The 26,641-nt window shown below is 33.4% G+C and overlaps 2 protein-coding genes, 1 long non-coding RNA gene and 1 pseudogene across 3 annotated transcripts in view; all 4 read left to right on the forward strand.

Annotated features, from left to right (window-relative positions):
* LOC109051680 (fatty acid-binding protein 10-A, liver basic) overlaps positions 1-26,641 on the forward strand; it is a 677,383-nt gene that overhangs the window by 125,289 nt on the left and 525,453 nt on the right. The gene's annotated exons all lie outside the window — the stretch shown is intronic.
* zdhhc11 (zinc finger DHHC-type containing 11) lies at positions 489-11,655 on the forward strand. Its single transcript, XM_042741797.1, is given in 11 exon segments — positions 489-778; positions 2,729-2,950; positions 4,596-4,815; positions 6,682-6,799; positions 6,904-7,028; positions 8,548-8,703; positions 8,777-8,889; positions 10,115-10,173; positions 10,253-10,316; positions 11,251-11,290; positions 11,365-11,655. Coding segments are annotated over 11 exon segments (1,338 nt in total). The 5' UTR covers positions 489-769; the 3' UTR covers positions 11,577-11,655.
* Positions 14,034-19,424, forward strand: LOC122140057. Its single transcript, XR_006156782.1, has 2 exons — positions 14,034-14,364; positions 19,340-19,424. It is a non-coding gene; the product is annotated as an uncharacterized LOC122140057 (long non-coding RNA).
* Positions 20,799-26,462, forward strand: LOC109060359 (annotated as a pseudogene).

Here is a 26,641-nt window from a genome sequence, read left to right on the forward strand (position 1 = left end):
TCACATGCATTCATAGAGAGCTCTCATTTGCATTCGGCTTTGCATGTTCTAGTTGTCACTAGGTAACAGTTAAAATCTTCCACCCCTGATGACTTCCATGTTCTGTAGATTTATTGTGTTCACATTGTTTCAACTTTTCTGTATCAAATTACAGCCAAACAATGATTCACACTTTTTTTTTTATTTTTTTTTTGTAGAAGTTTTAAATCCACTTTCATGATTGAGTTTCTTCCTAAATGTGTTTTTATTATTATTTTTATTTTATTTTTTGCGTTGTTTTGTTGTTTATATGCGTTTTTAAATAGCAGTGTAATGGTCAAAGCGTTCACATTTCAGTTTCCACACTAAACGCGCCGAGTCGCTTATTAATCCGTTTAATATTCATAAGCCAAAAGCAACTTGATCTAATATTCATGAGCTGTCGCTCGCCATTGGAAGGCTCCTTAGCGTGACGTACGCATGACATCATTAATATTCAACAGCTACGCTTTCGCCGAGTGCGACTGAAGTCAGATGCGCACCGCCGCTCCCGTGGGAAGATATTTTATCCTGTTTAATGACGAATGATTAATATTTTAAGGAGTTGATATGGCACGTGAGATATTTAAGGCTTAAAATAGGATATTGAACGCCTTTAGACTGGATTATGGCTGTACAGTGGACTGTGAAGGAGATGATGAAGAAATCAATGGATCAGCAAACTGTATCCAAGAGATGCATATGATCAACAGCAGATGTTTTTCATGAGAAAACAGCTGGAAGCTGTTCAATGACGAATGTGAGTGGCTTTTTAGTCATGCTTGATTTTTATTATATTTCTATACACGGGTATTAAAAGTTAAATAAAGTAGCACTGGTTTTATTCTGTGCGAAAAGGTAATAGTTAACGTTGTTGTTCATAATAACTCAAGTGCATTGGTTTTGTGTAGGTTACTCATTATTAGACTGTTTTCACTCATGTTTGAGTCTCTCAGAGCTTCTTCGGGTTGTATTTATGATGACACTTGCTAGGCAACACAACCCTTCTGTTCGTGTACAGCTCGGCAGGACTCCACCTTGTGCTTGAAGACAGAACAAGGGAAATCTGAGGATTATTAAGGGTTAATAAACCCTTACGTGGTTGCTATGGTGTTGCAAAAAGTGTTGTTTTAATATTGTTACATTATAGTATTTGCTGAAAGGAAGTGGGAGACAGAGGGGGGCGGGGTTCGAACTCGGGACATTCTTATTAGTTTTTTATATTTCTATATAGCTTTAATTGATTTTTATTTTTATTTTTATTTATGTTTAAGTCATTTTAGTACTTCAGCTTAAGTATATGTATATCAGTTTGTTATCAAGGCAACATTTACTTAATTTCTGGCTTTTTTAAGTTTTCGTTTTTTTATTTTATTTCAGCCTTATTTCAGTTAACGATAATGATTTCAAATGGTTTTAGTTGTAATTAAATATTAAAACACTGGATGCAAATCGTTGCTAAGGTGTTCTAGTTGGCTGAGTGATTGATAAAGTGGTTGCTAAGAGAGGTTTCTAGGCAATTACTGATGTCTAGTATTAGTTTTAGTGAATTTTTCTGTATTGGTTAATCAGATGGCATTTCTAGATTAATTACCACCCTTACTTTTTAACTATAATGTAAGTATATTATATTATATATATAATACAAACTACACTTAAAGCAGTTTCATTCAATTCAATGTTATTTCAGTATTATGTATATACCATTCTATTAATCTTTAGAATTAGCTTTTATTTTTATATTTTCAGTTTTCAGTATATAGTATAATATAATTAAACGCTGCTTGGAAGTTGTTGCTAAGGTGCTCTTGTTGATGCTGATGCTGGTTGATAAGGTGATAGGGTGTTGCTAAGTGGTTTCTAGGCAGTTGCTAATGTGTTTTATTGCTGCTAAGCAACAGCTAGATAGATACACAGACAGGGTTAAATTAAATCACAGGATAAACTGGATTTTATAAGATTAGAGGCAGAAAGCCTTACAGTGTAAACATAATTTTTCGAAGTTGTAAATAAACCAAAGTTGGAATAGGCCTGAACTTCTCACTTAACTGAATGTGTTCCTTGCCGTTTCTTTGTGAAATTCACTAGCCGTTTGTTTCAAAGTAAATCTTAGTGTAGGAGTTGTGTTTCGACGTTTTGGTCTCAGGTTGGAGATTTTGGAAAGAAGCTGTAACATAAGCAGCTTTGTCAAGCCAACATGATGATGTCAGGCAGAGTCCTTTAAAATGTGACATTGTTCTGGTTCAAGAGACTCGAAGCACAATTATGTAGCCTTTCATGCATAGATTACAGAACAATGCTGTTTTTTTCAAATGTGACCCTGGAGCACAAAAGCAGTCTTAAGTCTCTGGGGTATATTTGTAGCAATAGACAACAATACATTGTATGGGTCAAAATTATAAATTTCTCTTTTATGCCAAAAATCATTAGGATATTAAGTAAAGATCATGTTCCATGAAGATATTTTGTAAATTTCCTACTGTAAATATATCAAAAACTTAATTTTTGATTAGTAATATGCATTGCTAAGAATTCATTTGAACAACTTTAAAGATGATTTTCTTAATATTTAGAATTTTTTTTTGCACCCTCAGATTCCAGATTTTCAAATAGTTGTATCCTATTGTCCTAACAAACCACACATCAATGGAAAGCTCATTTATGACTGGTTTTGTGGTCCAGATGCTCTAGCTGTATTGTGTGTTTGCAGCTGAACTGCTTCGGGCGTCACCGCAGACGAACAGCTCCGCAGAGCGCCGACAGCAGAAACGAGCTGTTCTCTCCGCCGCTTCACTCCAGGATCAACGGCTGGTCTCTGCCTCTGCACGGCTTCCAGCTCGTCGCGTGGCTCGTCTACAGCTTCATGGCCATCGTTGGCTTCGGCATCTACGTGCCTCTTCTGCCGGCGCCGTGGAGCTTTGCAGCGTACGCCGTATCCTTTACAAACAACCCACAAAAACACTAACATTTCACTAATCACAAAACACACTGTAAAACATCATGTGGTCATGGTGTCAGATTCTTCAGAATAATTTAACCAGTTTCAACTTTATTTTTTTCAACTAGAGAAGATTTAAAAAACGAGTTGAAATTACAGCCAATTTGATTATTCTTTAAAAAATGTAGGCAGAAAACTGTTTTTAAGTTGAATTATCTTATTTTTACAGAGTACTGCCATTGTTTACATTCAGTTCTGCCATAAAAATCTGATTATACTTAGCAGAATTGTGAACATTGCATTGCCTAAATAATGAAGGCCACCATTATTATTTATATACTATTGTAGTATTTATGAATAGTTAAAAAATATATATATTTTGATACATTTTTGGTTTATGATATAATATAATATAATATAATACAATATAATATACATAACATTTTTTAATGTATTTTTATTTTTTATATTTCTGTTTAGTTTTATTTAATTTCCACTTTTTATATACATTTTATATATAATATAATATAATATAATATAATATAATATAATATAATATAATATAATATAATAACACAGCAGTTTCATTCCCATTTCAATTATATATAATAATTAATTATATACTAATATATTAAATAATAATATATTTAATTATACTTTTATTTTTTTAACATAATATAATATAATATAATATAAAATAATAATATTAAAATATAATATAATACAACATAATATAATATAATATAATATAATAACATTTTTATTTTAATTTTAGTTTAAGTTTATGTGATTTTGTTGCGCTTCCATTTTTTATTTTTTATATTTCTGTTTATTTTTATTATATTTCTACTTATTTTTTATATATTATATATATAATATAATATAATATAATATATTACAATAACACAGCAGTTTCATTCCCATTTCAATTATATTTTAGGATTATTTTTATACTATTGTAGTATTTATTAATAGTTTGAATTATCTTTTATTTTTATAAATTTTTGGTTTATAATATAATATAATATAATATAATATAATATAATATAATATAATATACATAACATTTTTATTTTAATTTTAGTTTAATGATTTTGTTGTGCTTTTGTCATTTTTTATATTTCTGTCTAGTTTTATTTAATTTCTACTTTTATATATTTTATATATAATATACTATAATGTAATATAATAACACAGCAGTTTCATTCCATTTCAATTATATTTTAGTATTATTTATATACTACTGTAATATTTATTAATATTTTGAGTTTTTAAATTTTCAGTTTTGGATTTTTTAGTTTCCATTAAAATCCAAATATACTAAGCAGAAGTGTGTACTTTTTTTCACCACACTGCATTGCCAAAATAACGAGGGTTTCCTGAACACAGGTGCAAAAATAACTGAATGTACTGAAAGGTCATAAACAGACAATATATCTGTTGCATTATCTAGAAACTCAAGTATAGTGTAGAACATGATCAGTTTGTCCAATTCATGAACAAATGATTCAAATGAATCAAAAAGATTCATCTGAATCAGTGTAAGGAGCAGTCAGTGTCTCTGATGTCCGCAGTGTTTAGCTGAGAGCGAGTCGAATGAACCGAGATCTGTTGTTGAACCTTCACACGTGACGTGTAGGTGATCGGCATGGCGTTTGTTCTTCATCTGGTGACTCACGTGGCGGCGGTGACCATCGACCCCGCGGATCTGAGCGTTCGGAGGAGGAAGGATTACTCCAGCCCCATGCCTGTGTTTGACAACACCCACTACAGGGGAAAAAGATCATAGCTGAAGAAACATTAGAATTCAAATTTGCTTCCTGCGCATCACTTTATAAAAACATTATTACATTGTCCTCATATCTGCTAAATGACTAAATGACTAAATGTAAAAATAACATATAGATCAGAGTTGAGGAAATTTAGAATTGAATTTGCTTCCTGCTTCCTTTTAATCCGTGAGTGTAAACTGGAAGGACAGGAAGAGGAATATTTCTGTGTATTTTGCCAGCCTTGCTTTTAAATATAAATATAATATGATATAAACTACACTTACGGCAGTTTTGTTCCTTTTCACTGTTATTTCAGTATTATTTATATACCATTTAGTAATATTTTGAGCTTTCTTTTTTTTTCCTTTTTTTCTTTTACTTTTAGTTTTCAGTGTATAATATAATATAAAATACACTTTCATTCCATTTCACTGTTATTTCAGTTTTATTAACTATACCATTGTGGTATTTAGTAATATTTTGAATTAGCTTTTATTTGATATATTTTCAGATTTCAGTATAGAATAGAAACTGTAAGCAGTTTTATTCAATTTTAGTGTTATTTTATACATTTATACATATTTTATAGAAAACCAGACAAAATATTATAACATTCATGACATTTCAGTGTTATTATTTATAAATTATTATAGTATTTTTTAAAATTATGAATTAGATTTAATTTTTATATCTTTAGTTTTCAGTTTGTTTGAAACTTTTTACCTGTTCATTTTTATTAGTTGTCTTTTTCTATTTAGGTTTTTGTCTATTTACAGTAGGTTTATTTGTATTTATTTCAGTTAAAAATAAAGTGATCTGCTACATCTGCTATGGGTTTAAATTTATTTAAGTTTATTGTTATAATTGTTTTTAAGCACAAATTAAAAAAAAAAAAAAAAAATAAAAAAAATAAAATTTATTTTAATATTATTAACATACAAATACAATAATAAATATTTTTAACTTAAACAAGCTTAATAATATTTTTAATTAAATTTATTTTAAACACCCCACATTCAAAAAATTTTAATTACTTAGTCATAAACTTTAATTTTCTTACCCCACTGGCAGATATTTTTTGTGGTCTAGGTATAAACTTGCTTAATTTTAATTTTTTTTTTTCAGAATAGAATAGAATAGAAACTAAAGGCAGTTTTATTCAATTTTAGTCTTATTTTAGTTCTACTTACATAATAATGTAGTAATGTACTAAAACTTTGAACTAGCCCTCGTATTTTTGGTTTCCATTTTATTTTCTTTAAAGTTTTAGTAATTTTGTTATGTGCTTTTGTCATTTTTATTAGTATTTTTTTCTATTCAGCTTTATTTTTTATCTATATTTATTTTTAGTTTATTAATTTTCAACTTCAATTTACATTTTTATTTCAGTTAGTAGCCAAGGCAACATTTCTAATAATTCTAGTCATTTAAAAAAAAAAGTGTTTCATCCAATGTTACAGAAGTTTATTTTAATTTCAGTGTCATTTTAGCATTATTTACATAATAATAGTAATTATTAATATTTTGAATTACCATTTTTTAAATATATTTTCAGTTTTCATTTTAATTTGTTTAAGTTACAGCAATTTTATTATGGACTTTTGTAATTTTCTTTGTTTTTTTATTTCTATTTAGCTTGATTTTTATTTCAGTTTTAGTAATTTGAGGAAGTCAACTCAAACATTTATTTCAGTATTTCTACATTTTCTGTGCATTCTTCACCATCAAATATTTACTGTATATCTCGCTTTATTTCAGCTTCATTTTAATCAACAAAAATGTTAGTTTTAGTTGACAACAACAACGTTCGATTTTAATGTTTCCATGTTTTCAACCTCGAATTAGAATGTGAAATTCTCAGTTCATCTGTGAATGGCACACAGCTCTAGCTCTTATATAGATGTGTCTTCTGTCCAGACAAACGTCGGAACCATTCGCTTCAGTGAATAATCATCTTCTCTGTTCACAGCGGACCTAAAGCCAAACACTGCAGCACCTGCAACAAATGCATCGCAGACTTCGACCATCACTGCAAATGGCTGAATAACTGTGTGGGAGGAAGGAACTACTGGTGAGCAGAAGTGACATCTGATAACACAGATGTAGAAGCAGCATTTGCATGTTTTTGTTTGACAGTGGCTGAATGTTCATATAGGAATCGCATGTTTTTCCCAGGTTCTTTTTCATAAGCATCTCGTCTGCTGTCATTGGGATGATCCTCCTTGTTCTTGTGGTCTTGTTTGTCTTCATCGAGCACTATGTGAACCCTTCTGTCCTGCGCACCGCGCCACAGTTTCAGAGTAAGACCTGCCGTGTCTCTGGACTCAATTCCAGTTCATCAGCGCAAGAAATTCATACTTTTATTCATCAAGGATGCATTGAATTGATCAAAAGTGACAATAAAGACATTTATAATGTTCTTTTGAACTTTCTGTTCATCTGTGAATCATGAAAAATAAAATGTATCACAATTTCCTCAAAAATATTGTGCAGCACAACTGTTTTCAACATTGATAATAATCAGAAATGTTTCTTGAGCAGCAAATCATCATATTAGAATGATTTCTGAAGATCATGTGACACTGAAGACTGGAGTAATGATGCTGAAAATACAGCTGTGCATCACAGAAATAAATTACAGTTTAATAGATATTCACAAAGAAAGAAGATATCTTAGATTTTAATAATTTTTCACAATTTTTACTGTATTTTTGATCAAATAAATGCAGCCTTGGTGAGCAGAAGATACTTCATTAAAAATATCAAAAATCTGAAATATTGAAGACATGTAACTTCTCACTTTCTACACTGCAAAAAAAATTAATTAAATAAAATAAATTACCTAATAAATATATATTCTTGTTTAAATCTAAATCTAAATCTAAATTAAGCAAATTTCTGCTTAAAACAAGAAAAATATTGATAGTTTAAAAAAAAAAAAAAACTTTAAATTATGCAAATTTCTGCTTAAAACAAGAAAAATCTGCCATTGGTTGAAGTTTATTTAAGTTTATTTTTCTTACTTCATTAGCTGATATTAATTTTTCTTGTTTCAAGCATAAACTTGCTTAATTTTAATACAGTTTTCAGAAAACAAGACAAAATATCTAACATTCATCACATTTCAGTTTGATTAATTTTAGCTTTAATTTTTATATTTTTAGTTTTCAGTTTGTTTAAAACTTTTACAATTTGATTCATTTTACCTGTTCATTTTTATTAGTTTTCTATTTATTTTTTTAATTTACAGTAGGTTTATTTATATTTATTTCAGATAAAAACAAGACAATCTGTTACATCTGCTATTGGTTTAAAGTTTTTGTTCTTACCCCATTTTTTTTGTTTTATTCACAAATTAACTGTATTTTAATGTATTTTTCAGAAAACAATAGTAAATATCTAAAAATTCAGTGTTATTTTAGTATTGTTTACATACTATTATAGTATTTATTAATATTTTGAATTAGCCTTTTTATATTTCTAGTTTAATTTGTTTAAAAACCTTTCATATTTTACAAATTTTATGTGATTTGCCATTTTTTTATTTTCTAGCTTTATTTTTTTAGTAATTTTATTTAAAAACTGAAAAAATCTGCTATAGCTGCTATAAATGTATTTTTCTTACCCCATTGGCAGATATAAACTTGCTTAATTTTAATTTTTTTTTTTTTTGGAAAACATAATTTTGCTTTCCAAGTAAATGTGTCTTGATTAAAGAATATTATTTAGAGAGATATTTGCACAGGAAAACAAGAAAAAATGCTGTGTTAGATAGTTAGCTCTAATTTCTCATGTTCTGGTTTGTAATTTCTCTGGCAGCTGTGAAAGGCAATGGCACGTGGCTGGTTTTCCTGCCGGCGGCTCCTTTAGAGACGAGCTCCATCGGTCTTCTGGCGCTGGCCTTCATCACCGTGCTGCTGGCTCTGGCTGCTCTCTTACTGCTCTGCCACTTACTGTGCTTCCACGTGTACTTACGTGAGTCTGAGCCCAGCGTTATCCACTTTTAAAGACAGATAGCAGCTTGTGTTGACTCTGTGTTGTGTCTCAGTGTCTCAGGGCATCAGCACTTACGAGTACATCGTCAGGAAGCGTCAGTCTCCGAACCCTAAAGAGAAAGAGCAGGTTCCTCCGGCGCTGCCGTCTAACACAGCCACCGCACAGGTACAGACCATAAACACAGTAAACACAGTAAAACAATAAACTACAACTCATGCAATGCAACTTCAACCAAACACTAAATAACTCCTTTGCATAGGGATAAAAAAAAATATTTAGCATTCAAATTTATGCAAAATATACAGCATGGATTTCTTTTCAGTTCAGGTGTGGCCAAAAGCTTGCATATTTATTAATAAATCATTGCTTTGAAATGGTGTATTTTATTAAAAGCACTATACAAATAAACAATTCATTTAAATGGAAGTTAATTAAATAATACTGAAAAAACTTCTTTGCATGGGAGAAAATTGTTTGTATTAAAATGTATGCTAAATAAATATTATTATTATTCTTTTTTTTTAATTGAATTAATTTTAGGATGTTAAACTAAGCTGAAAGCTAATTCATAATTCATATAAATAAATGCTATAATAGTTAAATTATTAATAAATCAACTTATTTATTAAAAGGAATTGTACAAAGTAAAATGTAATATTTTATAATATTACAATATTTATTAATATAAATATTATATATATAATTATTTTAATTTTATAATTTTAATTTTTTAATTAATTTATTAATTATTTATTTGTTACATTTATTTTTTAATTTATTTTTAATATTTAATAATTATAATATTTAAAACATGCATTTTCTGTATAGCTATTTTGAAACCATATGTATCATTAAAATTATTGTGAAATAAATTGAATATTGCTAAAAAAAAAAAAAAACTGAACAGGTACAACACACTCATCATGCAAAACATATACATAACAGATATAAAATAAAATAATTACAAATCTCTCAGTGCATATACAACAAAACACTAAATAATTAATGGAGGGGAAAAAATATATATTTTGTATTAAAATTAATGCTAAATACAGTTTCATGGATTTCAAGTTTTTTTTTTTCAGTTCAGGTGTGGCCAAAAGTTTAACCAAGCTACAAGGTCATTCAGAATAGGAATGAATATTGATATAAAGAATAAATAAAATCTTGCAACAAAACGCTAGATAACTGAAGCAAAATATGGTTTAATCACGGATTGTGCGGCACTTTCTTCTCATGCTCAGGATGTTCAGTCATCTCATCTCGTAGGATAAGAGGACGTTTTGGACTCTTTATATGCTTTGATTCAGATCAAAACAAGGTTGCACCCATTAACATCATGCACATTTGCACAGACTTCAGCTGCTTCTGTGTCTTGTCTTCCTCCCAGAGTCTCGGGCCGCTGGAGTCCCCTGTGAACTGTGACGCACCGCTCTCCAGCAGGTCTTGGTAAGCTTTAAGACAGATAGGTAATGCTTAGATATTTTCTTTGGCAATCATTTCAGATGCTCTGCTGCTTCTTTCCTAGTACTTTTAAACTGGAAGACAGAGGACAAACATCGGGTCGACTGCCAGAACCCATCTGTGCTGAGGTAATCAGACCAGCTTCCTGCTCCAGAACATAGTGAGCTGCCTATCTAGACAGCATATAAAGGCATCAGAGATTTGTGCAACATAGTCAGTACTGAATCAGTGTTGCTTTGTTAACCAAAAACTAAAGGCACATAAAATATGAATATTAGATGAAAAATTTTAATTAAAAAAAACTTAAGTGAAAATGAGAAATTTAGCCTTGGCCACTAAATGAAAAGAAAAAAAAAAGGTATAAGTTGAAGTAAAATTAAAAAACTAAAACTAACCCTATAAAAACATGTTCAGTAATTTAAGTAAAGCTGAAATAAAATATAAATATTATATGAAAAACTAAGAAAGTGTTAAAATGTTGCCTTGTTACATTTTTAGAATTTTAAATAAAACTAAAAATTCCACTTAAACATAAGCAAAATAATAGTAAAAAAAAATAGCATTTGCAACTAACTGAAAAAATGTTTAAGTACTAAAACTAAAACAAAAAAAATTAATGAGAAAAAATGTATAAATAATAGAAATATACAGTATATAAAAACAACAAAAAATAAAAAATAACAAAAACACATAAAACAATAAAACATAAAATTTAATTAAATAAATTATAGAAATAAAAGCTAGTGCAAAATATTAATGAATATTATAAATAAATTACATTTTTACATTTTTAAACTTGTACTATTATTAATAAATAACTTTTAATGATAACTTGTAAATACTATTTATTAATAAATTAACTTATTATTTATTATTAATAATATATATTAAATTTACAATCGATGCAGTGTTATTTAATTTAGTATTATTTATTATAATGACTGCATTAAATGTATCTTTTGAACTAATAGCTAAATGAGAATAAATAAGACATTCAGTGCCAAAAAGTATCATTTGATATAATTAAACATGGGCTGTTTTATCAGATATTTGTCTTTTCAGTTGGAGGAAGTGAATGGATCACCAGCGCAGATGATCGCAGGTAAAGCTGCAGTGCTTTCTGACTCGTGTTTACCTGCAGACGCACCTGACTGTCCTTCTGTCTGCTGCTGGTAGGTGAGCCTGTGATGTCACTTCCTGTGGGCTGGAACCTCAGCGGGATGGAGAAGCCTCAAGCCCCGGGACGAAGCGTGGAGAAGCCTGCGGAGGGAAGGCCGATCGTCCAGGACCCGCTGGGGAGCTCCATCATGGACGCAGCCGTGGTTCATCAGCAGCTGATGACGGAGGCGCAGACGCAGTATTTAGGGTTCAAAGAGCAGACGCCATGAGTCAAAACTCTCAAACTGATGCACACAGAAAGATCTGCCTAAAACCTGATTGACCGACTTCAGTAAGGATGTATATATACAGTATATATATATATATATATATATATATATATATATATATATAGGGGGCTGGTAATGTATGCATTATTAGATGAATTAATTATGGTTAAATATAACGTAATTAAAATTATTAATGCACTTTTATTCTATGGCAGACCCACGTGGGTCATCTTACATTTCATAAAGATGACTGATGACAAATATGAGGCAGAGCAACAACTTAATGTGTGATAGAGCGTAGAGAACGCAGTTAGAATGTCCCTAAAATTCAAGATATGAGGCAAAAATGCCCCTGTTTGAGTTTTTGTCTCATATTTACATCATATAGTTAAGCAATATATCACACGAGTGCAAATGTGATACCGATCTTATACAACAGTTGAGTAAATAAGAAGGTAATAGCGTGTTATTTTAGACACAGTGTTGTCTGTTTTGCTCAAGTTTGCCAATGAGAATATAAAGACAAACAGAACTGTTCGTCTCATTTCTTAATGCAGGTTTTGAACGAATCGGGTGAATTATTTCTGCACAGAGCGACGTCAAAGTACCGCGAGAGCGATTCAAAAGCAGAAAGAGGCGTCTGTTCTCTGTCGCTCTCGCGGTACTGTGACGTCACACACCGATCGAGCTGATGGTGATCAAGTCGAACAAGCCTAATGATTCAATGAACCATTCATAAAGAACCGTTTAGTTCACTCATGAATGAATCAGTAATTTGAACGAATCACATGAAAGAATAAATGACTCGATGATTTAACAATTAAGACATTTACCACCACCTACTGGCAGTTTTAGTTTATTATTTACAATATCATTTCATTAAAGAAATAATTTCATATTTACATAATAATAATAATCAAATTAATAAAAAAATTATTAAAAGTATAGTTCATCCATCCAAAAATGACAGTTGTGTCATCATTTACTCACCCTCATGGTCCAAAAGAGTATATGTAATACATTTTATCAAACGAAATATTTCTTGCTGAAGCTACTTTTTGTAATGTCCTTTTGATGCTTTACACAAAAATTACTTTAAATTATCTTTGGGGAGTAATTTCTCAGCCTATAATTTTATGTGTGATTAAATTGTAGTTAGATTAATTAATCGCCACATCGTGTAATTAATTAGATTGAAAAAAATTTAATCACTTACCAGCCTTAATATATATATATATATATATCTCCTTACTGAGAAAGGTGAGGATATATAAGTAGGCGATGAGAAAGAACGTATCTCTGGATTCATCAATATTGCATATGGTTTATTGAATATATTTTAATGAATGCTTTGTTTGAGACACTTAGTAGCATGTTAATTGAGAAGCACAATTTTTTTTATAGAATAAACATTTTTATTTGTTTGCACAAAAAAAATAATCACACAGAAAACAAAAACTAAAAAAATCAACAACTTACAACACTACATACACTTAAAAAAAAAAAAAAAAAAAAAAATAAAAAATAAAATATATTATATATTAATAAACTAATTCATAATCAAACTAATATATATGTATATGTACACCACAAAAAAATTAATAAAAAATAAATAAATAAATCAGAACTGTATGATATAAACTCAGAATTGTGAGATAAGAAGTTGCATTTGTTTCTCATTCTGTGGCAGAAACGGTCTTATACAGATATGCACTCTCACTAATTTAAATTAAAGTTCTCTTTCAACAACACACAGTATGTTGTTTACATTGTACAGCTGGTTTATTTTAAGATGATTTATAATAACGAAATGCAAACAACGTCACGACACCGTTGCAACTATAAGATTAATGAATGAATTTTATTTGCTATTTTTATATTGTGAAATAAAGGCTTGTAGATGTGTGTGGTGTGTTTGATGCATTTTTCTGAATTCTGTCCTCCAGTATCACCACATTTATTGAATTATTTTATTTATTGATTTATTTTTAATTAATTTTAATTTTTTTGAAAGTCTGAAAATCCTGGCACAAACTGAGAAGTGTGACACATAGTCCTGGTCTCCCTTATATTATCCCGAGGGTCTATTATGTAATCCTGGTCCAGAACCCTAGTTGTGTAACATTCGGTGGATTTTAGGCTTTATTCTCAATCCCTGTGAGGAGATGCATGCTGCAGGACACTCAGACATCAGAGCTGCTGTTTAATCACTCATCTTTCCTGCATTCCAGCATTAACAGGCTTCATCTTGATTACTGTGAGAGGAAACAGATATTCCCTTTGAGAAAAACATTACTGAAAACATTCTCTTCCTGTAGTTTCACTCATTTTAATGTTTGTATATAAGCATGTTTAGTGTCAATCGTAATGAGTTTGGACTCTTCCACTCTATGACATTGTGAATAATTAACTAGGCTACTTTTTTAAATAGTTAAGTGGTAACAAGGTTGACGGAGACTTTGAACAGGCCGATATATAAATTATTATTTTTATTATTATTTTTTTTTATTTGTAGTTGGTGTTTTTAAATGTATATTTGCTCATTGTAAAACGTAGTTATTTATTAATAATAATAAAAAATTGTTCTTAAGTGAACTCGAGTGGGCAGCCAATCACCGCGCGGCGTCTGATCGTCCTCAGGCGCGCGCTCAGCAGCACAGCGCACATTCACGCGCGGATCGCAGCGAGCGTCGCGTCGTCCCGCGCCTCTCATTCCCGCGGATGTCTAACACAAACATGTTTCTCTAGATACTGACAGAAAGAAGAAAAAGAAAGAGGCGTCATTCAGGTAAGACTGTGCTTTGTCCGTTAGAGCGGCGCGGTGTCCTCATAGCGTCCGATTTAATCGCGTTTTGAAGCTGAAATATTGCGTGATTGATCACGAGCGCGTTTGTGTGTTTGTCATTTTACCTCAGAAACAAACCGAGCCGATTTCGCGCTTGATTATTGATCGCTGTCACGGAAGTCGGTTTGATTTACTTTCATTTTTGCTTCGTTGCGTAACTCCGTGCTGGTTTTGTTGTGTTTGTCGGGATTGTTGCACACAGCGTTCATGACAATAACAAAGATCACGTGTTTGTTCATGATGCTCTGCTGAGTTTATATAACTGTGATGCTGCTGATGTATGGAGCGATTACATAAACACCCGCGGAGCGGAACGAACGTTTAAAATACAGAACTCAAAATACAGATGATTATCTGTCTATACGTCTGTCCATCCATCTGTGCGTCCATCCATGTGTATTTATCCGTCTCTACATCCATCAATCTATCCATCTATATGTCTGTCTACGTCCAATTATCATCTCTCTCTCTTTCTCTCTCTCTCTCTCTCACTCGCTCTCTCGCTCTCTCTCTCTCGCTCGCTCTCTCTATCTGTGATATTCATACAGTCTATCTGATCTATCTATCTATCATCTATCTATCTATCTGTCTGTAGATCTATCTGTCTATCTGTCTGTCTGTTGTCTGTCTGTCTGTCCTATCGTCTGTCTTGTCTATCTATATATCATCTATCTATCTGTCTGTCTGTCTATCTATCTATCTATCTATCTGAATCTATCTATCTATCTATCTATCTATCTATCTATCTATAAGCTATCTCTCTGTCTATCTATCTATCATCTATCTATCTGTCTGTCTGTCTGTCTGTCTGTCTGTGTCTATCTATCTATCTATCTATCTATCTATCTATCTATCTATCTATCTATCCATCTGTCTGTCTGTCTATCTGTCTCTGTCTATCTATCTATCTGTCTATCTATCTATCGTCCTTCTATCTATCTATCGTATCTATCTATCTATCTCTCTGTCTGTCTATCTGTCTGTGTCTGTCTGTCTGTCTGTCTGTCTGTCTGTCTGTCTATGTGTTTCTTTCTATCTATCTATCTATCTATCTATCTATCTATCTATCCTCTCTGTCATCTGTCCATTGTCTATCATCATCTATCTATCGTCGTCTGTCTGTCTGTCTGTCTGTCGTCTATCTGTCTATGTCTGTCTATCTATCTATCTATCTATCTGTCTGTCTGTCTAGCTATCTGTCTGTCTATCTATCTGTCTGTCTGTCTAGCTATCTGTCTGTCTATCTATCTATCTATCTCTGTCATCTGTCTGTCTTATCTATCTATCTATCTATCTATCTATCTGTCGGCTGTCATATCTGTCTGTCTGTCTGTATCTATATCTATCTCTATCTATCTTATATCTATCTATCTATCTATCTATCTATCTCATCATTATCTATCTGTCTGTCTATCTATCTGTCTGTCTGTCTGTCTGTCTGTCTATCTATCTCTCTATCTCTGTCTGTCTGTCTGTCTGTCTGTCTCTATCTATCTATCTATCTATCTATCTATCTATCTATTTATCTATCTATCTATCTATCTATCTGTGTGTCTGTCTGTCTGTCTGTCTGTCTATCTATCTAATCTATCTATCTATCTATCTATCTATCTGTCTGTCTGTCTGTTTCTGTCTGTCTGTCTATCTATCTATCTATCTATCTATATCTTCTATCTATCTATCTATCTATGTTCTGTCTGTCTGTCTGTCTGTCTTTATCACAGTTGTCTCGTCCATATGCCACAAAATGTGCTGTTGTTCAGAGGAGGAGAAATGCTGGAGGTTTTTCATTTGGTCTCTCATTATCACAGTTGTCTCGTCCATATGTTGCTAGATTATTTTCGGCTGAGCAGAGGACGCAGCCGTCCGGTGAGTGTGGCCCAGATTTCTCAGTTTTTAGGTTGTGTCAGACGAGCAACATTACCCCAACACCCAGAACAGACCTTAAGCTCACAGGAGAAGCCCTGAGACGAGGCCTGTAGTGTACATCTGACATGTCACGTAGCTCCAGGTGTGCTGGAATCATTAGTGCTTTGTTGCAGAGTCAGTGTATGCAGAAACTCTGTCATGCTGGAGAAAGACACATGTCTGTATAATTGAGTGAATGTCACTGGACGGGCGACAGACGACGTAATAAAGATGTAGCTGACCTGATCAGCAGCAGCAGGGTGATCTGAGGGACGTGAAAAGAGACATGTTTGTCTGCTCAAGATGTCAAGATTTAGATTTATGCATTTAGCAGGCACTTTTATCCACAGAAACTTGCATCGCTTTCAAGGTGTTTTACCAGTTCATGCATTCCTTCTTTGTCATATTGGTTTAGTTTGAACAGACCAATCATGACTCAGGGTTATTATAGTTTACTAAAACTGAAACTAAAACTAAACCCATAATATATTTCAAGGGTTTAGTTTCAGTTTCAGTTATATATATAAAATAAATAACAAAAATCTAATGAAAATGTAGAAAAATAAAATAATTTTTCTAAAAAAAAAAAAAGTTAATTTACTATTAAAAATGATGAAATTAATAAAACTTAAAAATGAAAAAGGAATATATAAAAATAAAAACACTAATAAAAATAACCCTGAAACGTGTTTTTATTGCATTTTTTAGTGAACTCGATTCCATCAAATGTGTGTTGTGTAATGTATTCGGTACTGTTAACTCCTGAGGGCTTCAGGTTTCCCTGCGCTTTACATTTTCCTGTTTACATCATATCCTCTTAATGTTTTATGTCACTTGAATATGCCAGTTTTTGGCAGATATAAATAGGGTTTTTTGTTTAAAATAGGTCAGTTTATTGTGTGCTCTCATCTGTGCAGCTCATGACCAGAAGGCGAATGCATGCATGTCATCATGCGCTCCACCAATCACAGATTCTCCTGAGGTCTGTGTGAATGTAAACGAGCATTTCTCCTCTCTGACACTCCATCATTATCTGTGTTCTTCTGTGAACATCCCATAATCTCCTCCAGCAGCATTATTGTCTTGATCACTCAAATTACACTCGCTTAGATTACACTTGTGTTTACATGCATCATATATAATAAACATGAGGAAATCTGTTACTGTGACTTCGTTTATTAGCTGTTTTATGATGGTAATGATTGCAGAAATGATATTGACTGGGTGTGTTCATGAGAGTATTTAAAGCAACACTCATTTTTTGAAAACATGTTTTGTGGACTGATATGACAGTTATACTTTCTATATAAAGTGCCACTTTTACAGTATATCACATTAATGTTATATATCTCAAGATGGGATCAAATGTATTAATAAATTATATGCATTTATAGGGCTGCATGATTTTGGGGAAAGTCTAATTGCAATTTGTCTGGTTAAAAATTGCGATTGCAATTGTAAAATTTAATATTTAATAATTGTAGTAGGGCTGCAGAAATTAAAATATGACTAATAATAATGATTATTGTTATTACTAAATTACAAATATCACTATTGTTATTATTAATATTTTATATAATAACTTATTAATAACTTGTTATTGTTAACATTACTACACTTACAGTTTTACTGCATAATAAAAATAAAGTATTTAAGAATAAATATAATAATGTATTTTATTTTACAGAAAAATGCAGGATGACCTGTTAAAAAGCAGGGGGCCTATAATAATAAATCAGTAGAAAGATGTAAAGGTTTCTTTATAAAATATTATATTATTACGATAAAAATCTGCAGTGCAATTTAATATACAAAAATATTATATATTGGGATTATTTCATGTACGCCTGATTATTGCATGTATGTTATTTGATTGTAATAATATATATCATTATCTCACAAATAATATAATCATTTATTGAAATGAAACATTGATTTAGATACTTTACAAATAAAACATGCTTCATGCAATTATAGTGATTATTTTCAACTCAATGGACGCAAAGCAAAAGATCAGATCTGCATTGGCACTGATCGCATGTTTGCATTCCCCCATGTTTCACGGTCACTCTTTGTTTTAGCAAGAAAGATAAGAATGTTATCGTTTATTCACTCAGAGATAGTGGCGATGTCACGAGTGTGTAGTACACTGGACCGCACAAAGGGCCCATAGAGCTGAATGACATTATTGAGAGTGTTCTCTGTTGAAAGACAAGTAAAACACAATAGGGACGTCTTCAAGTGGATTTTGAGGATCCTCTTGTACATTGACTGAACTCGAGGAGTTCACTTTGGCCTACAGAGCTCTGTTGTGCGACCATAAAGACAGATCCAGCTCCTGTAGCCTGACGCGTGACGTAACCCTCACTTCGGCTTTGCTATGACATCACAAGGCTAATGCGGTTGCTGCAGTGCATTATGGGAGCTTCTGAGAGGTGAGCATCGTCTGATGTAGTTTAAGCGATTTATAAATACTAAAAGGTGTTAGTCCCAGGAATGAAATCAAGTCATGATGCTTGACACCAGCACATTGCGTGTCATTCTGACCAAGTGCCGCCTACTTAGACAGGAAGTGACTGTGTGATGTGTTTATTTTTTTGTGCACTTGTGGTTTTGAACGATTGAGATGTTTCTGCACTGATTTCTTAAGAACAACGTCATCTTTTGCTTTCTGTTTGATTTTAATCGTGCAGTGTTAAAGTAGATAAGATCATCTGGATTGTATTTTGACTTGCGAATCACTTAATCTTGATCATTTGCTCTTGCGAAAGCTTTAAATATGAGCTAACCGGTGTGAATGAGTAATGCTGAGCGTTTGTGTCTAATTGTGAACGGTTACCTCATGAAGGAAACAGTTGTTCTCATCTTCATAATGTTTGAATAAAAGATTAAAGCAGCTTCAGATTATAAAACACTCGTGTTCACTGATATTCGTGTTATTGCTGCTTTGCTCTTTGCTTTTAAGCAGCTAATACTCAGATTCAATACAAAACTCCTGTTGTGTTTTCAGCTGCATCAAGAGAGACTCGGAGCGACTCGGAGCGAGCGACACTGACGTGGGATCAGAGCTCTGGAGGGCCAGCAGAGGGCAAAGGTCAGACTTGAGATGCTAAGCTAAGCTGTGTATTTGTAAACATGAATTTGAAAATTTTGTAAAGCTGTTGCATGTTTTTGCATGTAGCTTAATGACTTACAGTAAGTGTCACTTAATTGTATCTTTGCATTACATACCATCAAATCATGTGTCATTTATAATCAAGGAAGAAACACACTTTTGCAACAATATTAACTAGGGATGTAATGATTAACCGCTAGCCGGTTGAAAATTGATTCAAATATGTAACGATTCAAATCGGTTGATGTTAAACAATTCACGATTCAGTAAGGAGTTTATATGAATGTGTCTGAGGGGAACTTACTGTCTTTAGAAGAGTTTAGATGGTATTGTTTCTTTTCATCTTGCCTCTGTATAATGCATATTAAAGTTCATAAGTGCAGCGCTGCTTTGTTTACAGTGGTAACCGAGGAAACGATTTAAGCGCCACTGCTGCAGTGTTCATAAGTGCTTTGTTTACAGCGGTAACCGAGGAAACGCTTTACGCGCCACCTGTTGCGGTGTTCATAAGTGCTTTGTTTACAGCGGTAACCGAGGAAACGCTTTAAGCGCCACCCGCAGCGGTGTTCATAAGTGCTTTGTTTACAGCGGTAACCGAGGAAACGCTTTAAGCGCCACCTGCAGCAGTGTTCATAAGTGCTTTGTTTACAGCGGTAACCGAGGAAACGCTTTAAGCGCCACCTGCTGCGGTGTTCATAAGTGCTTTGTTTACAGCGGTAACCGAGGAAACACTTTAAGCTCCACCTGCCGCAGTGTTCATAAGTGCTTTGTTTATAGCGGTAACCGAGGAAACGCTTTAAGCGTCACCTGCTGCGGTGTTCATAAGTGCTTCGTTTACAGCGGTCACCAAGGAAACGCTTTAAGCGCCACCTGCTGGCAGAGAGTGAATCTGAAATCTGAATCAAAGCCTTATTTTGTTTACATGAAGAGATTTATTTTAATTGTGTTATTTTCTTGACTTGAGGCTTGTTTTAAACTTTCAATTTAGTTTTGTTATTTACATTTACATTATATTTAAATTGTCATTTAGCAGACGCTTTTATCCAAAGCAACTTACAAATGAGGACAAAAGAAGCAATCAAAACCAACAAAAGAGCAATAATATGCAAGATCTATATTAGTATATTATTGTAGTGTTATATTTCAGTTTCACAAAGGAACGTGCAGCATTTTGTCCAAACAATAATAAAAAGACACATTTAATTTATAATTTGTGTTAAATCTCATTTTGTTACAAAAAATCTTGAATCGAATCTCGAAATCAAAACCGTAAATCGAATCGTGAGTTGAGCGCATCGTTGCATCCCTAATATTAACCATTAACCTTCACATTCTTCTATCTTCAACCAGCAACATGGAGGAGTTTAAAGTTCAGACCCGCCAAACACCCCATACCCAACAGTTCACCCATGCGGCCGCACAGCGAGCACCCGAAGGATCACGCGGCCAAACGCCTGTCCTCCGCGTCCAACGGCACGAGCGACGGAGGAGCGGGAGCCAAAACCCCTGTGGAGATCACCGCGCTGGAGGAGTCCTTCCGCCGCTTCGCCATCCACGGAGACACACGAGCCACCGGCAGAGACATGAACGGCAAGAACTGGTCCAAACTGTGTAAAGACTGCGGCGTCATCGATGGCAAGAGCATCACCCTCACAGACGTGGACATAGTCTTCTCCAAAGTCAAGTCAGTCAACATGTGCACAACAACAACAAAAAACATAGGACCAGAAATTAATGAAATAAAATAATTATAAAATCCCTAAAAAACCCAAAAAATCCACTAATCGCATTAGTTTTTATGCAAAGTAATGCATTATATTATTTTTGCATTACTCTTTCTCATCTGGGCTGGGCTCGCTTGTTTGTTTTTTATATATTTATTCTACACGGATAAATTGTTTTTTCTTTTTGTTCTTGATGCAAAGTTAATGACTTGATATGCACACTTATAAATCTGATCTTCTGCTCTTTCAGTGTGCATTTAAATTTTACATTCTTGCATTTAGCATACACTTTTATCCAGTTCATGCATTCACTCACTTTGACTTTGTTGCAGTGCATCCTGGGATTGCATTGCCTATGAAGCATGCATGCGATGCTGTCTTTGAGTTTGTCCGAATCTTTGTGCCTGAAATGCTCAGTGCTGTCTAGGTAGGATGTGATTACACTGTCAACCAGTAGGATTTTCTCACAGACATCTGGCACAGTGCGTCACATACACATAAACACAGATGTTGCATGCGCGTAAACGGCGAAAACACTATGAGATCTGATTTGTGCCGCGTTCAGATGTGGTTTAAATCTGGTCATCTGACCCACTTTTACTCACTCGCATCTGATTCTCCTCTTAATGCGTCACTCTTACACAGCAGGTTCAGGTCAGGTTATGCGAATCAAGCAGGGAGTCACAGATTCATATGCATGTATTTATTCGTCCCTCACATGTGCATGTCATATTAAATCATAAATCATACAGCCTCTTGTATCAAGCTGTGTCAGAGGACAAATTCTCCAGCTGAGGGACAAAATTGCATTTCTTAACTGATCTGTGCGTTATGCAATATGTGCATGTTAACAGATGGGATCCAGTCTTCAGATGTTCAGATAAAAGTGCTGGTTTGTTCAAACAGGAGAATGAATTTATCAAAATCTTTGTAGTGTTTATGCATAGAAGATATTCTCTGCCTTTTCTCAAGCCTGCAGTAGTGAAGAGATTCTTCACCCCGACTGAGCGAGAATAAAGATTATTCTGCTAGACAGCGTCAGAACAAGGTGGATGAGCAGAAACGAGAGGCAGAAAGAAGCAAATGCATGCATTAACATTTAACAGGAAAAGTGCAAGCAAAAAGGAAGTCAGTCCAACCCTTTATGCTATTATTATTATCATCATCATCATCATCATTATTATTTCATGGACAAATAAACAAAAAAAACAAAACATGAAATATGACTGTAGTCCAAAAACACAACTCTTGTGTTATATTCCAGGTCTTTTAAAGCAAGCAAGCAAGCAGCAAAAATGTAAGTTATTTTAGCCTAATGTTTGATGCTTTTCAGGTGTTTTCTGACCTATTAAGAAAGATTAAAACTCCTCTGATTGATGTTAATGATGCTTGATGAAGTCACGGCACATTTAAAGCTGCAATGCAAACATTACAATACTCCTCCATTCAGCACGTACCACAGTACAGACAAATAGACATAAACTAGTGTGTCTGGGGGTTTTAAAAGGTCTTAATTTTCCCTGCCACAAATAAAGGTCTTAAAAATGTCTTAAATCAGTGGAGAAAGTCTTGTTGCATGCACTGCGAAAAAATTAATTTGTTTTCCAATACACATTTAAACATCCGTAAATCAAGATACATTCAGTTGAGATGCAAACTGACGAAAATAAATCTTGTTTTCTGAGAAAAATTAAGTGAGTTTATGCTTAAAAAAAAAACAAATATCTGTCAATGGAGAATAAAAATTACTTTTCTCTTTCAAGTTAATTTTTTTTAGCCCATTGGCAGATATTTGTTCTTGTTTTAATCATAAACTTGTTTCATTTTGATTAAATTATCCACAAAAAAACTTCCTATGATTTGATTTAATATTACATAATTGATGATGCTGAATTCAAAAATATCAATGAAACCTTCATATCACATTGTTTTTTTTACCCCCACAAAATAATAATTATAATAATAATTATTATTATGAAATTATAAAAATAATTCAAATTATATTTACAGTATGTGTCAGCTTTAATGCACTTATCAAAATAACGAAAGGTTTGGCTTTAATGACAAAAAGTAGCATTCAAAATGTATCATACATTTCAAAATCAAGACTACTTTTCCTTAAAATGGTTGTCAAAAACAGAAATGCTACAAAATGCATATTTTGTAAAAAAAAAGAAAAAAAAAAAGAAAAAAAAAATATTTTTGGAATCAGCACCTCAAAATGAGAAACAAATATTGGGTTTTATTCAGCAAATATGATGCAGAGCGGTTGTGTTTTATGTTTTCATGTGTTAATAACAGCATATGTTTATGTCTCTATGAATATGTATAAATATGAAAGCACATAGTAGAGAGAAGAGCGGCTGACGTTAGGCAGCAGGAACAGTCGCAGCGCTGAAGGATCACAAAGCCAAAGAAGCTTGTTGCTATGACAGCAGGGGGAGACGACAGACTTTATGGGCTTTCATTCAGGTTCTCGATCACCACGGTGAACGCTGTTTGTGTTACTATGTGCCGTTTACGAGCCGAATGCATTCGCTGTAAGTGCGAGTCATAATGCAAATCCTGCTTCAAGGCCGGATAAATCAGCCCTTCTCGACTGGGTCTGCTTTGGGACGCTGATTTTGGCGAGCAAAATGCAGTACCAAAACTGTTTATCGTCCTGAAGTTAAACCAAATACCGTGCGGTTGATGGCAGCAACTACAGATACGGGAAGCATTTCCTCTCTTTTAAAGACGATTAGAAGTGCATTTCTCTCTCTGAAATGAAAGAGTGTGAAACGCTGTACAGCCGTGATGCCGGGGCTCTCAGAGCGGACGTGTTCGTGTTTACACTGCGTCTGCTCTCTGCTCACGCAACACTTTCAGAGGCCTTATCCAAGCACTTACCACGCAAACTTAAAGGGACAGTTCACCTAAAAATGAGAATTGGCTGTTAATTTAATCACCCCCAGGCCGGCCAAGATGTAGACTTTTTTTCTTGCAAAAAGCATCATTTTCTGACCCTCATGTTGTTCAGACCCTGTGTTACTCCTCATGTTAAAAACACAGAAGCGCAGCATCCAAGCTGCTAATTATGTTTGATATTTTAATTTCGGTGTCACTCAAAGCAGTTCTCGTGTGTTTACAGAAGATGTTTTAATCAGGTCTTGTGTGTTTCTGCTCTGTGCTTATATGTGATGCCACCAAATATTCTGACGAGTTTATCATCCGTTTGTCATTGTTTTCTAGGAACAAATCTGCGCGCACTATTACATACAGCCAGTTCAAAGAAGCGCTGGCGGAGCTCGCCGGGAAACGCTTCAAAGATAAGAGCAGCGAGGACGCCGCGCAAGAGGTTTACAGAATGATAGAAGGGAAGTCGCCCGTTATATCTGGAGTCACGTCAAAAAACAAATAAGACGTGCTGTTCTTTCTCTAAACTAATAAGCATTGATAGTATCCTGCTTTTCTCAGTCGCTTTGGAGAAAAGTTTGATTAATGCATAAATGTAAACCGGGGTTTCATGAGTTGATGAAAAGCTTAAAAATTAATTAAATCATAAAATGTCAAATAATTCATTAATATAATAAAAATAAGGCACTAAAAAAGAAAAATATGTATTTAATATGACCCTTAACCAACATCAAAGAACCAAAACATGAATTTGTTGTTGAAATATTTTTGTTAGTAAATATTTTAGATCAAACTGTTTTGGCTCACAAAAAAGTTTGTGGATACAAATGAAATCATACTCACTTATTTCTTTAATTATTGGTTTTAAATGTATAGGAATGAATAGTGTTTACACTTAAATAACTAAACCATCTGCTGATTTCTAAATGTAATAATGAGGAATATAGGACAGTGCTGATAAATATTTATATACTGTATGAGCTCATGATGTCTTCATATTTAGAAATAAAAGTTCAAAAGCTTGGCATCGAAAGGATTTTTTTAAAGAAATTAATATTTTTATTTAGCAAGGATGCATTGAATTGTTCAAAAGTGAGAGTAGAGACATTTATAATGTTACAAAAGATTTCTGTTTTAAATAAACGCTGTTCTTTTGAACTTTCTATTCATCTGTAAATACTGAAAAATAACATTTTTCATGGTTTCCACAAAAAATATTGTGCAGCACAACTGTTTTAAACACTGATAATAATCAGTAATGTTTCTTGAGCAGCAAATCATCATATTAGAATGATTTCTGAAGATCATGTGACACTGAAGACTGGAGTAATGATGCTGAAAATACAGCCGCACATCACAGAAAAAAATAAATTTTAAGATATATTCATATAGAAAACAGCTGTTTTAAATTAGAATAATATTTCCAAATTTTACTGTATTTTTTGATCAAATAAATGCAGCCTTGGTGAGCATAAAAAATGTAATTTTTAATAAGTTTGTTCCTGTACTCGCAGAAAGCCGTGGCTTCGCCAACCGTGTCCCGTTTGACTGACACCACCAAGTTCACCGGATCACACAAGGAGCGTTTCGACGAGACGGGCCGCGGGAAGGGCAAGGCGGGGCGAGTGGAGATGGTAGATAAGTCCGGATACGTCTCCGGATACAAGCACGCAGGCGACTCATACGAGAAGAAAGTTTCAAAATCTCCACAAAAACCCATGTGAGATTCTCCATCCAGCAGTGCACGCAACAGAAGACAAACCCGACTCTATAAAGCACAAATGATTTCCCATCTTCCACCGAGGGCACGTCTTTCTCTGTGAATAACATCGAGTTTATGCTCCTCTTCCTGTAAGTGTTGTATTTCTGTTAACTGGAACGCTGTTTACATCGAACGCCGACGTCACCAGCTGGTACGTTCCTAACAAACACGATGATGCAAGAGAAAGACAAGTGACTAGAGTATTGCACGCTCTACTAGTGAAGGTTTTGCTGATGATCTGTTGTGAATATTGACATGAAATTAATATTTTGATGCAGTAGAATCAGGCGTGAAATATACTTTGCAAATGCTTGAGTAACGCAGTGCAAGTCCATGATCCCACAACTTGTGTTACAACAACACAAAACGAAGATTGCACATTTTCCAACTCCATTTATATTTAATGCATTTGGCAGATGCTTTTATCGAAAGCTAATCGCATTGCATTTCAAGTTTAAATTTGATCAGCTCATGCATTCCCCGGGAATCAGTCCCGTGATTTATTTACACATAATTTAAAGAAATAATGCATCCAAAAATAAAAACCTGCTGAAAATGTGCTCACCCTCAGACCATCCGAGATTAGGATGAGTTTGTTTCTTCATCAGGTTTGGAGAAATGTAACATTGCATCAGTGTCTCAGCAATGGATGCTCTGCAGTGAATGGGGTGCCGTCAGAATGAGAGTCCAAACAGCTGATAAAAACATCACAATAATCCACAAGTAATCCACAGCACTCCAGTCCATCAGTTAACATCTGGAGAAGACAAAAGCTGAAACAAATCCATAATTAAGATGATTTGATCTGTGCAGATT

This window comes from Cyprinus carpio, chromosome B16 (genome assembly GCF_018340385.1).
Source record: "Cyprinus carpio isolate SPL01 chromosome B16, ASM1834038v1, whole genome shotgun sequence".
NCBI lineage: Eukaryota > Metazoa > Chordata > Actinopteri > Cypriniformes > Cyprinidae > Cyprinus > Cyprinus carpio.